The sequence below is a fragment of the Uloborus diversus genome, chromosome 3, assembly GCF_026930045.1.
Source record: "Uloborus diversus isolate 005 chromosome 3, Udiv.v.3.1, whole genome shotgun sequence".
NCBI lineage: Eukaryota > Metazoa > Arthropoda > Arachnida > Araneae > Uloboridae > Uloborus > Uloborus diversus.
This window is the reverse complement of record NC_072733.1, coordinates 142,890,635-142,908,972: the sequence shown is the minus strand read 5'-3', so window position 1 is coordinate 142,908,972 and position 18,338 is coordinate 142,890,635. Positions and strand designations below refer to the sequence as shown.

Sequence of the window (18,338 nt, the reverse complement as noted above, 5' to 3'; positions counted from 1 at the left end):
CGGATAAATGCCTAAGAATGTATAAAACCCCGAAGTATCCATTTTGACATTCCCCGAGTTAATTACAACGACTTTTTTCGTGACGTCCATATGTATGTATGTGCGTATGTACGTCGCATAACTCAAGAATGGTATGTCCTAGAAAGTTGAAATTTGGTACGTAGACTCCTAGTGGGGTCTAGTTCTGCACCTCCCCTTTTGGTTGCATTCGGGTGCTTCTAAGGGGGTCTTTTGCCCGTTTTTAGGGGGAAATCATTGTTAATTTCGATGTAGATTCAAGTGGTGTTACAATTTGGCGGACATTTGGATATACATCGCCAGTGTTTTGGTCGCCAAGTTTTGTCGCCAACTTGGCGACAAATGTGGCTTTTTTTTAAAATCTGTTTTCAATTTGGCCACTGATGGTGATATTTAGAGAGTAAACTGTTGAATCACATTAAAATTGTCAATAATGGGAAAATGACATTAAAATTGGAGTAAAAGGAAGTTATGTGATGCACATATCAGCTCATTTTTAAATTGTTGAAACAACTGGATTGAAACAACAGTATCAAAAGAGGATCATTCCACAGAATTTTTCAATTATGAACCAGATCCTTTGTATTTTGTTTATTTATTTATTCATTTTCAGTTTTCTTATATAAGGGAAAATTTGTATTGAAGAAACTAAAATATACTTTTTTGCGTTGTAGTGTTCTAGAAAGGGTCTAACTTTATTTTTCTTAAGTTCTGATGAGTCAAAAACTGCTGATAGTTAGCCCACTCTTTTTTTAGTTTAATGGTTTCCTAATTGCCATAGATTTCTTAGACTAATAGAGATAAGCAAACAGTTGTGATATTGAGCCATACAAGATAATAGAACATTTTTCTAACAATAATAGGATAGTTTTTTTCATTCCCCCCCCCCTAAACTATAACCTTATAAAATCTGAAAATTCTCAAGAATAATTTTTGACTGCTCCGTAATTTAAAAGAGAAAAGCTGCATTCACATGAAATTTGCCAAGGTCAGAATTATAATGTTTACAATTTGGAAATTTTATTCTGTTATTTTGATTGGTCGATGGCATACAGAAATTTGAAAATTAAATAATGATTTGTTTCTGTAAAGGAAGTTATCAAGTTTTGTAAAAACCTTTGCTCCATGTCCCAGAAAAGTGGTGTACTTTATGATATACCACCATATAAGGTAGTACACCATGTAAGGTAGTAGTATGTACCAATATAGGGTAGTACAGAAATGTAAAACATTCTGTGAATCTCAGTCGCCGTAAAGGTAATTTTTTAGTCAAAGTTGAATGGCATTTTATTGTAACTTCCCATGGTAAAGAACTTTATGATAGAACTTGAAAGCAGTACAAAAAGGCTTGCGTTAAAAAAAAAGTTGACAAAGAACAACTTAAAATTAAATCATAACTCTATGAGGTATTTTTGCTACATTTGTAAATATGCTACATTTTGTAAATGTAATGCAATACATTTTCTTTACACCGATAAATTTTAAAGATGCAGGAGTGTTTCTTACCTACATAGAGGTTTAGGTTTTATTCCTACAGGTTAGGAGAATTCCTTATCTACAGGTTTCATTCGTATATTAAAATTCTTAGTACAAGAGTTCTGAATGTGCGTATTAGTCACCATCCCTAATATTCTTCACACCCCATAAAATCATGTTTTCTGAGCAATATGTTAAAGCAAAGTCTTTAAGGGAACAAAATTGGATTTCTTTGAGAATCCAAAGAGCTTGTATATTTGAAGAAGTTGCGGCTTGGATTACGAAAGATAATAATACAATGTTGAAAAATATTTCAGAGTTCACTTGTTATGCCATCTGGGACAAACACTTGTTTGTAAGGCAGAGTTCCAAATAAGGCCAGCATAAGGTTCAAATCTTAATATCTCGCTCATTTACGATTCACTTGATTCCAATCTTTGTACATCCATTAAATGACTCAGGAGTCATTTCATAGTGACTTATGTAACATTGGCAGCTGATTTTCTAACCCTTTTTACGTAAAAACTGAAGTAAAAAGATTTTTTTGGTTTAATATGCAGATTAAAAATGTACAAAGTGACTATTTTTTACTTTTCCCAAGAATTTGAAGCAAAATAATCGCTGATAGGTATTTTTTCAGCAAAAAAGGCATTGTGACTAACGTAACATTTTTGCAACGCTGAGAAACAACGCTTATGTTACGAAGCAATATTTTTCTGAAAGTTACGCAGGCATTTAAAATTGGTAGACATATTTGAAAAGAGTAAACAGTCAATTTTAAGAAATATACTAAATATTCATTATAGCTGAATTTTGTTTGGCTTTTAGTGGTACGTTTACGAAAAACTGTCTGTGACTAACGTAACCATCGAATAACAAGCGATGCATACATTTTAAAAACTTTTCGTATATAATTAATCTCTTGCATTTACATTACTTTTACACTTTTTTGGAACATTTTAATGCTGCATTATGATTATTTCTTTACTTTTTTTCTACATTAGTGTAAGAAATTGAATGGAAATATTCAGTTTAATTAACTCAATTTGAATGTGCCCCCCCCCCCCAAAAAAAAATAAAAACAGCTTAATAACATCTTTTTTGGACTAATTAAATCCTTAATATCTCAATTTTAATAAATTAATTTTATACAAGTTGATAGTTTCACCAAAGTCTAGCATTCTGTCAATGTACTAGTTATCGTCATAAGAAACTCCGTAGTACGTTTCAACGGCATATTATTCTTCAAGGTTTACTGATTCATCGAACGAATTGTGTTGTATATCTTGATTTAAAATGAAATATACGGAAAAAAAATCACATTTTTGACGAATTCATTTAATTCCAGATATCACCACAACTATTTAAATGTATAAATCATCATTTATGCATTTTCTTTAATATGCTACAGCAGCGTTTATTGTCACTGTATCATATAACATCTTTAAATGTTTTTCAATGAGTTAGTTGCCATTACTTCATTTCAATAATTAGTGGATATATTTTCTGGAAAAAAAAAGAAAAAAAAACCGTTCTTCTTTCTTAAAATTGTCTTTCTATTTTCTTATTTCTTTAGCTTGGGTTGTTGTGTTGAATGCCTATTCAGCAGAGTACTCATTTTTCTTTACCCACCATTCTTTTTAAAAAATAACAATTCATCTTTATATTGGAAGTATTTCTTTTTAAAGAAGACCTTTAAAAAAGCCTTTTTCTTTTTTATTAAATAGACAGAAGGTGTGCATTACAACATTTCTAGAGGTATTTTTCACCCTAAATATTTTTTTAATCAATATAGAATGTCTACTTATTCAAAATTGATACTGAAAGGGTACTTTAAATGAAATAAAATTTAAATTAAATCAGTCATTTTTAAAATGTTACGTTAGTCACAGCTCAGATGTTACGTTAGTCACACTAATTATTTTATATCTTCTGTATCTAAAACAAATATTTTGCACTTTTTAAGTAGATATAATACGGATGTAAGAAAATTTAAAGTGTTGACTGGTACAATAATTTGGTTTAATTTTAAAACTGAAAATAGTACATTTTCGTTACTAACAATAACGCAACCACTTTCAGTGAAATAACCGAACTAATTAAAATCTTTATCTCATGATGTATTGCAAAAGAACAGTCAATTTTATTGGGCCAACATCTAATCTTTTAGAATAAACATAATTCTTTTAAAAATTTGCAAAACATTTTACATTACGCAAGAAAACTAAGAGGTATGTTTTTTGCGTATGCTAAGCCTTTTCTACAACCTTACACGTTTAGAGCCAAAAGAAATGCATCGAATAGAATATGAACAAACTGTTACTGGATTTATATACTAGAAAGTATGCTAAATGAAATGATAGGACACACAATTAGGACTTTGTGAAAAAAAAAAAAAATTCTGAGGCTAAGGTTGACGTTTCTATGGAATGACCCTAGATAAAAAAAAAAAAGAAAAAAGAAAAAGGAGTTATTAAATGTGAAAATTTTAGTTTGTATTATGTTTGGTAACAGTTTAATAAACAAAGGCAAATTTGTCTTATAAGGAACAGGGGTTCCTACAGGCCAACTCTGGAAAAAACCCAAAATGTACTATTAAAAAAAAAGGAAAATACTTTACTATCCAAAAAATAAAAAAATAAACATATTAAATCACATGTGACAAACTCAAAAACATTATCAATAAATTCAATTTTATTTCAATGGAAAGAAGAAAATCAATCATCACATTCGGAGCACTGATGTTGCGTTATTTTCTGTTTTTTTTTTTGGGGGGGGGGGACCTTTTTACGCACAGTTCGTGCACAGATTTACAGTATACGCAGCACTGGATGACATCCTTCACCTGACCCTTCATTGCCTTAATAAGGACTCTGTATTACTAATAATACCAATCATGGCCTTAATGGACTACAGTATACTCTTCTAGGGTTATCAAATCACAGGAAAAAATGATGGTACGCAGCGACATTTTACTTTTCGAATTCGTCATCCACATAAATAACACTTTCTAGAACAACTAACAACTTTTCTCAATTGGTTTATTATAAAAGTAAACTGTAGTGAATATGAGAGAAACAAAATTCACTGTAAAATAAGATCAGGCAATTTTGAAAAGACTCTTTTGTAATAACAGTTGCCACACTTTTGCCTGTTGATAACAATTGGCTCACTGGTAACGGTTCATCATTAGTTAGGCTTTCTAATGACGATAAAATCACAATCTAGCGAATTTTTTCTATCCTACATCGAAAAATGGGGGTTTGCCTTATTCGTCTAGATTGCCTTATTTGGAGCACCCACCTTGCATTGCAGAGAATTAAAGCTCACATAGGTTAAAAAAATATTTTAATAGTTTTCTCTCTTTTGGATTTATTGACCACAAAAGGACCACAGCGAAAATGTTAGTAAATGAAAAGAATTCCGAGATTTTTTTTTTAAGCAAAACAATTATAAATACGAAATGAGGGCAACCAAAAATATTTTTTTGTTCGAAAATATTTGTCCAGCAGCTAATTAGGTCTTAGCGAACTCCTTCATAACTGACGGCCATTTCTTCATTTTCAAATCTCTGTATTTCATAGATCAATTAGAATAACAGAATGCAATTCACAGATAGTAAATATCATATGTAGAAGCCCGTCTGCCCTTGGCAAATTTCATGTGAATGTAGCTTCCCCCTCTTTAGATACCAGCTGTTAAAAATAGGGATACTTGAATTTTCTAATTTTTAATTGTTATGGTTCAAAAACAAAGTGAAAAAACAGAACCTTTTAACTTTTTTGAAGAGCATGTTTGTAAATGCAATAGCCTATAAAGAAAATTACTGAGTTATCTTATCCCCTTCATTCGATAATTATTTTCAAAACCTCTGATTCAGTGAAACACTGTTTATGCGTTTTTGAAGGGACTATACGAAAAAAGAGTACAAACGAAAAAACGTATAATATGTATAGGTTAAAGTGTATTAGACTCTGCAGGGATCAATTTTAAAAACGTATAATTGATAAAAACGTATAAAAGAGAAACGTATAAACGGTGCTTCACTGACATAACGTAAAACTTCTACAGATTTCAGCATTTTTCGAATTTCTTGCTTCAAACTCTTTGCATATCTAGATTAACTAAAAAATATATATACGGCTTTTACGAGACCATTGAATCTTTTAGAAACTGGCTAAAGCTTGACCACGAAGAGAAAGTAGATGACCTTGAAGCAAAAACATCATTTGTATCACTTGTAATAGGTTGATTGTTATTATTTTGTAATAGACAGGATCAGTGAGAACGACTCTTATTTTTGGGTGCTTTCTGGCTGATTCTACCTATTACAAATGATACAAAATGAGGTATCGCTTCAAGTTCATCCTCCTTCTCTTCGCAATCAAGCTTTACCAAGCAGTTTTTGACTAACCATAACTTTAGAAAAACTGAAGTTAGATTGTCCTTGATAAAAGGCTTTTTGCTACTTTATCATACTTGTTTCTATGCACGATAGGATGAAGAACAATAAAAAATTGTGCTGTAACCAAAAATTTTTCATTTTATTGAAATTCTGTGGAATGACTCCAGAACGATGGACCTTAAAACGATGCTCTATGTGCACGTGTGTGTACTCAATGTAATCTGCCCAATCACAGTTTAGATTTTTCGAAATCCAATTTGAACTATTCGTTCAGATTTTGCATACACTTCTAAGCATGATACATATAATATGAAGACATTAATAACGCAAAAATAAAACACATCAAGTGCTAATATTAAGCTGTAAATGCCTGTTAAGCCAAGTGAAACTAAAACTCATGACACAGTTCTAATACAAGTTTCCTAGAACTGTGTCGTGGGGTGGGGGGGGGTGGGGGAGTTTTAGGGTATTTGGAGGAAATTATAACCATCTCGGACTTTTTTTATTTTGAACTTAGTCTCCTGAAAAAAACTTAAGTTAATTGTTTTAATGGTTTATCAGTGGTGCCCAACCTACGGCCCGTGGGCCACATTCGGACCACGAAGCTGAATCGTGTGGCTCGTTTTGTTCAATTTTTTGAATCGAAAAGCGCGTTTAGTGACGAAGTTACAAACTTGGAGCCAAATAATCAGAAATTGGACAAAAATAACATCAAGTAATGATAACAACAATTTTCCGTAATGATATTCCCTTTTCCATATTTCCCATGTTATTTAGAAAACATGAAATTTTATGTGTGTTCTGTCAGGCGAAATGCATTTTAATATGAACTAACTCTTTAAGGGTAAAACATAACTTAACTGACAGATATAACTAACATCAAATCCCCCCCTCAAAAAAAAAAAAAAAAAAAGAAAATTTGGGGGTATTTCCTGACCAAATGTGAGGGAATTATGAATATTTGATCCATAATTTTCCAATTTTTAACTGCCTCATTCATATTTCAATAATGTTCTTGCAACTAATGGCAAGAGAATGATGAAAACTTCTTCAGTACAGTTAGCTCTGGATAACTCGAAGCCCGAAGGAACCAGCTAAAATCTCTGAGTTATTGGTAGTTCGAGCTATGGGAAGTTTCTGCAGCCTTCTCAGGAGTTTAGGACCAAATGAAAACTTTGATAAATTGGGGTATTCGAGTTGTAAGGATTCGAGTTATCGGAAGTTGACTGAATTTCATAGTTATCTAAAGTAAAGAAATACTAGTAATTATTTTAAAAGAAACACATTTTAAAATTAATTTTGATCCAGATTTAAAGTTATCTGGTCGCTCAGGGTAATTTTAAAGCAAAAAACCTACGAAAACATTTAGGTAAAAATATTGCAAAACCGATGGTATAGAGTTGTCTAAGCAAAAGTGTTCCAATCATAGGGTTGTCGCTATTATTTGTCGCTGTAAGTTTCAATATTGAAACTTCGAACAACGGAAACCCTATGATTGAAGCACTTTTGTTTAGGCAACCCTTATACCATTGGTTTTGTAATATTTTTACCTACATTTTTTTTAATATAACTTATGTGGAAACTCGATGAGGGTAAATTACTCATTTTTGGGTACCTTTTAACCCGCGGCAACCTTGGTTAAGGACCGGAAAAAGGTAGGCAATCTTACTTTAGCGTTTTATTTACAGCTTTTACTCTTCATTTATGACAACAATTTCCGGAAACTCGATGAGGCGGTAAATTATCTCCCTCATTAGAAACCTTTTATCCTCTGACAACCCTGATTAGGGAGCCGAAAAAGGTAGGCAACCTTAGTTAAGCGTTTTATTTCATCTTTTACTCTTCATTTATGATAACGATCTTCGGAAACTCAATGAGGGTAAATTACTAATTTTTAGGCACCTTTCAACCTCTGGCAACCCTGATTACTTCACGTGAAAGAGGTACAAATTCTTACTTTCGCGTTTTATTTACAACTTTTACTCTTCGTCTATGGTAACAATTGTAGGAAGCTCGATGAGGGTAGGTCAAGCCTAGTGGGATCTCGTACTATTTGATTTTTTATTTGTTATTTTAAAATGACCCATTAATATTTAAAACATTCATTTCTAAAAATGCGCTTTTCAATGAAGTGTTAACTAGTTGTATTGATCGTTTTCTGAAATAAAGCAGGGGTCGGAGTGGTGATTTCAAAAATTTTAAGACACAATTTTGGTAAAAATTTACGACATTTTTAGGACAACAAATATCAAGTTTTGTTAACTTAAATGTAGTTTATAAGCTTGATTTTAGTAGTGAGTGATCAAAAGTTTCAAATTCAATCTTGAAAACGATAATAAAATGCATTCAGTCTTTTATTCTTCAACACAGTGAAACATTATGAAGTAGAAATATTTTATTTTACAATTTTAATCTGGGTTAATCTAAACAATCAATTTACAGGAAAATCTTCTAATTAATTTGACTTTATAATAAGCACACATATTAACATTTATTGCAGGAATATACTTTTTTGCCTCTCTCTACTTTCGATTTCATGAACTTTAAAAATATGCTTCTAATAAGTTTGTTCAATTTTAGGTACAAAAAAAAAAAAAAAAAAAAAGAACTGGCCTTTCTTCCTGTAAAAGTAGTACATACTTTTTGAGTAGGTTAGAGAAATGAGACACAATGTAAGTGTACAAGTGTAAATGAATCTTTCAATGAACTTGCAGTTCCATTACATCTATCTAAATTGCCACCTTCATACCAAACAGATATAGGTTTTAAGAAATAATGTTCAATAACTGAATACTGCTCAATCAATGCATCATAAGGGTAAATATACGCTATTTGAATTTTAACGGCGCATAAAAACTTTTTTTATGTAAAACAACTTATATCAATGTTATCTGATGCTTTATTAATAAAGAATATTACCTTTTATGTGGCCCACACAGTCAATTCTCGATAACTGTTTTATTTTATCATTTACAGCTGAAAACAGTTTAAAATGTATACTCCCCTGGCCTCCCCTTTTTCCATTTTTTTAGAAACACGTTCAACGTTCTTTTTTAAATAACCTGGAATAATTTAATTTACCATAATCATGCACCTAAACAAACATCAAAACGCATGCTATTAAAAACATTGCAAAAATATTTATTAACATACAAAAAATTATTAATTTTCACGTGACTTAATAATTACTTCACCTTCACCTGGCAAAATTAAAAAACTCTAATTAAGCATTAAAATTGCTAAAAAATCTCCTTGACCGCGATTAACCAGCGCAATACAGACTAAAGCTAGAAGCAAGCTAATGGGGTCGAGTAAAATTCAAACAATATTGCAATCAATTCTCTTTGCCTTTGCTACAAAGCGTGCTTGTGCCAGTTGTTTCAGTATTTCCCCTGAAGTATATATTTTTTACTTTGATCGTTACCTAAAGGTACATTTGTACAATGTACAATACAATGTTTATTGTGGGAAGACTTCACAGATTACATTTAAGTTTTGGTAGAAAGAACGCATGATGTTGTTTTTATAGATTACGTGTGAATTTGTCACTTCTCTGGCGTCACTCTTCTGGCAGTTTGAAAAGCAATAGTGTAGCCCTCTGAAGGCATATTTTCCCCTAATGCCAATAAAACTCAGAAAAGTTCAAACTTCGTCTATCCTTCATCTTTGCAAATAATACAAAAATAACGGAAACTAGTGAAATAATGAATGTTAAACTAAACAGAAAGTTTTTCTTTGGGAGCGCAAAAAAAAAAAAAAAAAAAATACCGTACATTCACCCATATACAGGCCCAAGAGTTAACCACCTTGTCCCAATATGTCGTAAAAAGACATAATCAACTCAAACTTCATTAAGCAATTCAACTTGCAAGGAATGAAAATCTTCCCTCATGGTTGGTGATAATTTAAACCATTGATGAATGTCTAATGGGTCATTCCATGCGAAATGAGCAAATCAGCTGTGGCTGACATGTCACAGATTCCTATGAACATTTTTAGTTAGGTAAACCATGCATATCTATGAGGAAATGCAAAGTATGAAAGTTTAAAAACTGTTTGTTGCTTTGTTATTGAAATTAGAAGTTGATGCTTACGCGAAGCCTAAATTTTCAGAGTTCATTGCTGCCAGTTTGTGACTCAATAACTCCATAAGTTATAAACGTACACTTAAAAAATAAATTTTTCCGCATTCTACAAACAAATCTCTATTGAGAAAGAGCAAAATAAAACTTACTCGGATCTTTTTTTTGAATCTGAGATATTAACAAAGATTGAAATTTTGCCAATTTACTTCAGATTTTAAATCACTTTTCTAGCTCTTTTAATAAAAAAATAACAGTAAAAATGATTCATTTTGTGTTTCCGTCCCCTACGTGAGTTATCCCCCTTTGAAATAAGTAAAATTTTTGCATTTGGCCTTGAAATTTAACCTGTTGCTATTATTTTCATTATTAATTTACAGCTCCGTAACTCAGCATGTAAGACTATCAACTTATGCACTTTAACAACGAAGCGTTAAACTAACTGTCATAAATGTAATTCAAATAGATTTTGACCAAAATGCAAAGGTCTAAAAGTCCCATTTTTGACTACGAAAATCACTTTTGATGACCTCTAAAAAAATCAAAGGTCCAGTTGAGAGGAAAAATAAGTGGTTTTAAACATCTTTCATATGCAGCTTTTAGGGATATGAATTTCAAAAAAAATAAAAATGGTCGAGCGCAACCATCCGTCGAACCTGTATGGATTGACCCATAAAACAGAAAGAAAATGCTATTTTTCTGAATTTTATTTTACGTTTGGAAATCAAAAACCAATTTCGAGTTTCTTCAAGCAAATAGTAGAAACACAGCTCTATATTCTTGTAAAATTTTAAAGTTGTCTGAATTTTCCCTCATTGGAATTTTTGTGTGTACGTGAAGGGGAACATCATCATTTTGCAAAATGTCACTAAGTTTAAAACTGATTCTAAGGACAAATGAGTTAAAATACAACTTCAAAAGTAAGGTATTTCTTTTATGATACTTAGGACATTATTGGGTAATAATTTCATCAAAGCTAATGCATTCCTTAAAGATTGAGATTAAAAAATAAAATGCTTAATTATGAAGAATTTGAAATATTTTCAGTTTTTGAAACTCGGTTAAAAGTTAACTATAGTAACTTTAAAAATTTTACTGACATCAGATTGATTACCCTACTCCATAGATTGCAAAAACATATAACTTTTATGTTTTCACGTTAATAAGATAGTTAATAAGATACAAGCCTTCAAAAGTGCAACATTTAGCATTTATGAGAATGCTGTTCAATTTGACCAATTTTCAATCGCATGTAACTATTTAAATAAGAAATTTTAAGCGAAAATATTTTAGATATTTTTATGTAGGCATAAAAGGAACCTGTATAGCAAATTTCATAAAAATCTGTTACCGTGCGGCCACCAGTTTTTTGCGAATTTTGCTCATTTCGCATGGAATGACCCTAATGCAAAATTATCTATGTTGAGCAAATGTTTTTCAACTCCCTTGCGCATAGCATTATGCACAATATACAAACAATAAGTTCCTGTGTTAACCAGATTAGGGAGCGACATCTCAGCTAACATGGTTAACATATATTTCATTTCTTTTCAAGGGGGGAAAAATAAAAAAATATCAGATCCCATTTCCTTCCGCAACGCCTCCTGCGCAGTTGTTATTTTCTTTATTACTTTATTTTTATGTAGCTTTATATTGAGCGTACGTTATGGTTAAATGCATCCCCCCCCCTTCCATCTTCTCCAGAAAAAAGGCACCAGCACCATAGGTTTTTCTTTCTTTCTTTTTTAGAGAAAATTTCTTAGGGTCTAGTAAGTTCATTTTATCTTAAAATATAGGCATATCATTATGAGAAGTTCCATTTTTAGGTTGACTTTTCTTTTTCTGCGCAAGTAAGGAACAAAATAAAGAACATTTTAGGAATTTTAGGTCAAAACTCGAAATTTTTGGATAAAATGTAATATTTTAGGAATTTTATGACAACTCCTACCCCTGAAAAGTAGTCGGATAAAATCATTTTTCGTAATAAACGTATATCATCTGTATTTATATGCGTAAGAAAAGAGGGCATCAGGTAAAGATGCCCTTGATAAATCTTTTTGTTTTTTTCCAGTAGACTTCCGTCGGCCCGAAATAGATTACTTACCTGTCAAAGGTAAGATTTTCAATGCCAGCTTTAACAATTCCAGTTCACACCCCAGACGTCTCTTGACGTAAGTGCTCACCCCTTCAGTATTACATGCCAAAAGAGCTATGCTGGTGGTTTCCTGTTCGGAATGATTCGCATGGAAAGAATTCTACTGGGATAATAGAATTTAGAAAATGTCTTTACAGACTGAACTTAACTTAGAAACGATGAACTCTTTGATTGATTTCGTCAACGAAAGATAAAATTTTAAAGTATAAAAAGAGTTAAACAATGTTTAGATCTTTTATCATAGATCTTTCTTTTTTTAGCGCTAGATTTTGCTGATGGCTACTAAAATATCGAAGGGTTTGGTAGAAGTTTACAAAATAGCAGTGGCGTACCTAGCACGGGTTACACCCGAAGCGGTAATTTTGGGTATCACCCCTCCCCCCCCCCCCTACAAACGCAAAAGTAGAAAAAAAAATGAAATCATGAAATTCATGCATTTTTCAGAAACAACTGCATTTGTGCTATAATGATGTTCTAAGCTGGCTAATGTACGAAAAACAAGTGAAAGTGGGGGGCCTGAAAGCTTTCCCGCAGAACATTTTCAAATTTGTAGCCTTAAAAATGCATTTCAGCTTCATATTTTTAAAAAACTTGAAATTCCACTTTGGGTGTCACTCCCCAGGGGCGGCGGTAATTTTGGGTGTCACCCCCCCCCCTACAAATGCAAAAGTTAAAAAAAATATGAAATCATGAAATTCATGCATTTTTCCGAAACAACTGCATTAGTGCTATAACGAAATTCTAAGCGGGCTAATGTACAAAAAACAACTGAAAGTGGGGGGGGGGCTGAAGGTTTTCCCGTAGAACATTTTCAAATTTGTAGCCTTAAAAATGCATTTTAGCTTCATATTTTTAAAAAAAACTTGAAATTCCACTTTGAGTGTTACCCCCCAGACTGGTGACACCCGGAGCGGACCGCCCCCCTCGCCTCCCCCCCCCCATAGCGATGCCACTGCAAAATAGTTATTATTTTAGAACAGATTATTTATTTCTATGACTTAAGCCATAGTAATAAAAAAAATTCTTACCTTATGGCAGTAGTATATGGCGGAACTTATCTGTCGAAAGACTCTTCTTGCTTCATCTTCGGGTAGTTTTTCGTGACAACCTAAATAATCGTATAATTCACCTCCACTAGCGTATTGCATCACAAGTACAATTTTTTGTTTTGTTTCGAAAACTGAAAAATAAAAATGAGACAAATTAGAATTCATTTGAAGAAAGATTTCAACGAATCGAGGGAAACTAATTTATGAACTCGTAATTCTTAATTTTACTCGATATCTGTAGCTGTTGGTGGAATTTTACCGATATTAATACATTTCTTGTGCTGTTTACTTTAGTCTTTACCAGATCTCAGTCTGAGAATGCGTTGAGTGTTCAAGTTTTCTTTCGTGTGTGAAGAAAATAGTTCTATATAATATTTCTGGTTTAACTCATGAAAAACTAGTCAAGTGCCCATACTTGGGACATTTTTGAACTTTAACCTTCAGTAGCATATTAATCATGTGTCCCTTAGAAAATAAAACAAAAAAAATATCTATTCTCCCAAGTTAAGGATCCTGCTCCCTTATGTGGGACACTTAACATTTCGATTTTTCTTTTATGCATGCAGCAATAGGTTATAGCTTGGGACAACAATTATCATTTTGAAGAAGTTTATTTTACAACTAAATAAAGAATGGTACTTCCTGGAAAAAGAAGACAGGACTACTTGAGTTTTAAAAATTAATATTTGGTCACTTGCCATACATCATTTTCTTCAGAAATGTATAAATTTCTATTTGTTAAGTATTAACATATTTTATCCAAATAACTCAATGACTTTCAGAAAATCAAGGACAAAACAAATTTTTCTCTTTGTGTTTTTACAGACCTAGAATTCAGTTTTTTTTTTTTGTTATACTGTTATTTCAATAAACTTTTTTATCAGAATACAATAAGTAGGTTAACTTTTATCCTTTAAATGTCTAATTAAATTTTCTGTTAAGTAATTTGAAAAAAAAATAATATTTTTCAACCATGAAATCAGTCTATCGTTAAGGTGATAATCTGAATGTCCTTCCGTTACCAAAATACCACATCTCAATTACCTTACCAAGAACCTATTGGGTTTAGGAACTAATACTTTTTTAAACAAAACAGAATTATGTCTCTTGTTAATGAGAAACAGTTATAATTTTAATAGGTCTATAATTTGGATGTTTTTTAATGGTAACGGAAAACAGAAACTTTGGTAATAGGACAGAGAATATGGTAATGGAAGGACATTAATCTTTTTTGCTGATATTGGGGGGGGGGGGGGGGTTGAAACTCTAGAATCCTACAGAAGATAATAAATTAATTTTAAGTTAGTAGTCAAATTCAAAACGTATATAAATAATATTTTTTCAAAAATTTCAAGAATTTTCCGCGATATACGATCTTTAAAAAGTGAAAAGTCATTTTTCCTATTAACGTAGCTTTTAGTGCACAGAATGCAGTACAAAGTGAGTATTACAACAGTGATACTATAATATGAAGCAAGTAACGCAGCAGAGTGGCGGATCCCCAGGGGGCAATTGGGGCGATCGCCCCCCCCCCCCCAAAAAAAAGTTTGTAAATTTGAAAAATTTCCGGGAGAAGGCTGCCAAACTTTCTTCCCCCCCCCCCCCAACACGTCACAAAAAATTGCCTACAACTGTATTTTTACGACTTTAAATCCAAAAAGTTTCCAGGGAAGAATCCCTGAACCCCTCTCTCCAATGTCATCGAAGATCGTCAAAATTTTTGAATTTTTGGAGTTTCTGTTTCGAAAAAAATCGCCGGAATCCACATTTATTATTATTATTATTATTTGAAAATGTCGTTAAAAAGAGCCTTCAATTTCGTTTTTAGAACTTCAATTCCGAAAAAATTCTGGGGGGGGGGAAGCCCCTGATCCCGAGCTCTTCCATTAACATCAATGAAGATCCGCTAACATTGCGTTTTGGAAGCTTCAATATCGAAAAGTTGAGGAATAGCTCCTGGACACATTCCTTCCCTTAACGCTACCAAATATCGCCAACCTTCGCATTTCAAGGCTCCAATTTCGAACAATTTCCGATATAGAAAGTTCCGATCTCTGTTCCTTTCCCCTACGTCATAAAAGATGGCTTATAACTAGCTTTCCAGGACTTCAATTTCGAAAAATTTCAGCCCCCATGTCCATTCATTCCTCACCTTTCAACATTATTCAAAGATCATCTAAAACTGCGTTTTTTTTTTTTTTTTTGGAACTTCTACATCGAAACATTTCTGGGGAAAAAATTTTGAATTCCATGTCTGCTGCTACGTCATCAAAGGTGGCCTACAATTGCGTTTTTAGGACTTCAACTCCGACATTTTTCCTGGGATAAAGCCCTCGAGTCCCCTGGTTTTAGCATCGCTAAATATATCTAAAATTACGTTTTTGAAGCTCGAATATCTAAAAACGACTGGGGAGAATTCCAGAATCTCATACTCTCCCTTCAAGCCACCAAAGATAGCTAACAATTGTGCTTCAAGAAATATGTCCTTAAATTTTCAGAATTTTCCGGACAGATACTTCCAAGCCTCCCATTCAAGTATTAACCACCAAAGAGTCTAAAAACGAGTCCCTAATACAAATTTTCGGTGGAGAACCCGCAAACACTCTTACTTATGCGCGAATTTTAAACAGCTTAATTAACAAACAAATCCATAGCTATCTTCAAATTTGATTTACAAATGCAGTTTTTGTGTTCCAACGCTCGCGCTCGGTACGAAAACTGGTAAAAAGAGAGAGGTAAAATCTTGATGCTGCAACTTTTCTTTTATAAGGAAAAAAGTACAATTGAGGACCTATAAATGGCTACTGAAAGTACTTCACGAGTCCTCAAACGAATCAAAAGTTGAAGAGTTTAATATGGATAATGAATCTAAAATATTAGTAGAAATTCTTTCCTTTTTACTTCCTTTTACAAAAAAGGAAGTATTGTATTCGCGAAAACATTTTCACTTAAAAATTAGCCTTAATTTCCATTTTACTCACCCCTAAATTAATGTTGAGTTTTTTTTTTTTTTTCGACCCCACCACACGTGGATATATGCCTAGGAACGTACAGACACCCGAAATACTCATTTTGACGATCCTCGAGTTAATTACAACGAGTTTTCTCGTGACGTCCGTATGTATGTGTGTATGTACGTATGTGCCTCGCATAACTCAAAAACGGTATGTCCTAGGAAGTTGAAATTTGGTACGTAGACTCCTAGTGGGGTCTAGTTGTGCACCTTCTCTTTTGATTGCATTCGGATGTTATTAAGGGGGTCTTTTACACCTTTTTTGGGGGGGGGGGAATCATTGTTAATTTCAATGCTAACTCAAGTGGTGTTATAATTTGTCAAACACTTGGTGATATATCGCCAAGCTTTTGGCCGCCAAGTTTTGTCGCCAATTTGGCAAAAAATTTGGTGTTTTTTTTTTTTTTTTAATTTTTAAATCTGGTTTCAATTTGGCCAATGTTGGTGATATTTAAAGAGTTAACAATTGAATCACATTAAAATTGCCAATAATAGAGAAATGCATCTGCAAACTTTATTTTTTGCTTCGGTTCGCAAGAAACTAGGGGTGAAAGTATTTAGTGTTTCCTTGCTTACTCCAAGGCGCTATTATCATTAAATTGGCGTAAAAGGAAGTCATGTGATGCACACATCAGCTCGTTTTTTTTTTTCAATATTTTATTCTTATTGTACCCGAAACATTTGTAGCTTTCATTCAAATTCTTTGAATAATACACATTATTCGAAAAAAAATACACACACACACACACGAAAAAACATGTTTAGTTCTTATAAAATCTTCGAAAATTTTATTTTCTTTAGTCACCCCCCCCTCCCCCCATAATGCATTACTCATTTGCCCCTCCCAACAGCATCGTCTGGATGTTCCTCTGTAACGCGGGCACTCAGCGTGTACATATCGCACTTTTTTACCAGTCATGAGAAGCAGAAGAATATTTTCAGAAAATACTTAGAAACCGCTGTGCTTCAGTTAAAGAAAAAACGCGTAAGTCCTGTACTAATAATAATTTTAAGTAAGGTAAGTTGCACATCAGTTCTTTGCTTGGGCATATTTGTGTGCAGCTTCATTCTAAATGAAAGTTTTAAAAAATCATTTCAAAATTTCTTATTGGTTACAAAAATTTTAATTGGTTCAAATCTATTAAACTATTATAACAAAATTAACTGATATTTTTGAAGGTATTATATTTTGCAAAAAATTAATATTCATACATGTTTATTTATGAATAAATATTCATGAATCGGTTAAAAGATCATCCCTCTTATAAGGTCAGTTTCGTGAAGTCCCGAGGTTTGTCCTTAAATCGAGGATCGACTATGTTGTTTTGATAAGCAAATGCTTAGAGATTCAGAACAAAAGATCACTTTGTTAAGATGATATGCCATGAAAAAGTTGTGTAACCGCATTTGGAATACGAGGGTCAAACCCCTTTCCCGTCCTAATACGGCAGTTTACACCTTCTATCTAGACTAAAGTCTAGAAGACTGTGATCCTCACCACCCAGAAGATAAATTCTTGTTTCGCTAATGCATGGCTTGAAGTTGAAAATCATTTAAATGCTCTTTTTAGAGAAATTGAGACATCAGTCTTTTGAGTCAGTGAGATTCATGCAGGAGAATTTATCCTGATTGGTATGTAATGGAGGGGAGAAATTCTTTGCAAAGTAAGGATTTCTTCGTCTCAGGATAAAATTTCTTCAATTTTATCTTAATAAATAGATAACAAATCAGGTGAATGAATGAATAAATGAAAAAAAGGAATAAATTGCTGTATCATAAACTAGCAAAATTATAAATGAACAAGTAAATTAATAAATAGATACATAAATGAAGGAATGAAGAAGTAAACAAAAATATAAGTAAAAAACAAAAAATGAACGCATGAATTATTTAATAAATAAATGAATAATTGAATTAATAAATGGCTTTCATTTAATTCACTCGTTCTCTAAGAACTTCCTTCATCCATTCATCCTTTCACTAATTCATTCTTCCTTCAATTCCTCAATTCTTTCATTCATTGTTTTATTCAATGATCCATTTTTAATTAATTCATTCATTTTCAGTAATTTATTTATTCATTTTCATTCATTCATTCATTTTTCCTTCATTCACTCATTTTTTCATTCATTCAATCATG

General features: G+C 32.4%; 1 protein-coding gene across 1 annotated transcript in view; it reads right to left on the bottom strand.

The window, feature by feature from the left end:
- The window catches only part of LOC129218972 (uncharacterized), a 158,270-nt gene that overhangs the window by 99,762 nt on the left and 40,170 nt on the right, over positions 1-18,338 (bottom strand). Inside the window, exon 3 of the mRNA XM_054853291.1 lies at positions 13,165-13,316. Within this exon, the coding sequence (XP_054709266.1) occupies positions 13,165-13,316 (152 nt within the window). The remainder of the gene's footprint in view (positions 1-13,164; positions 13,317-18,338) is intronic.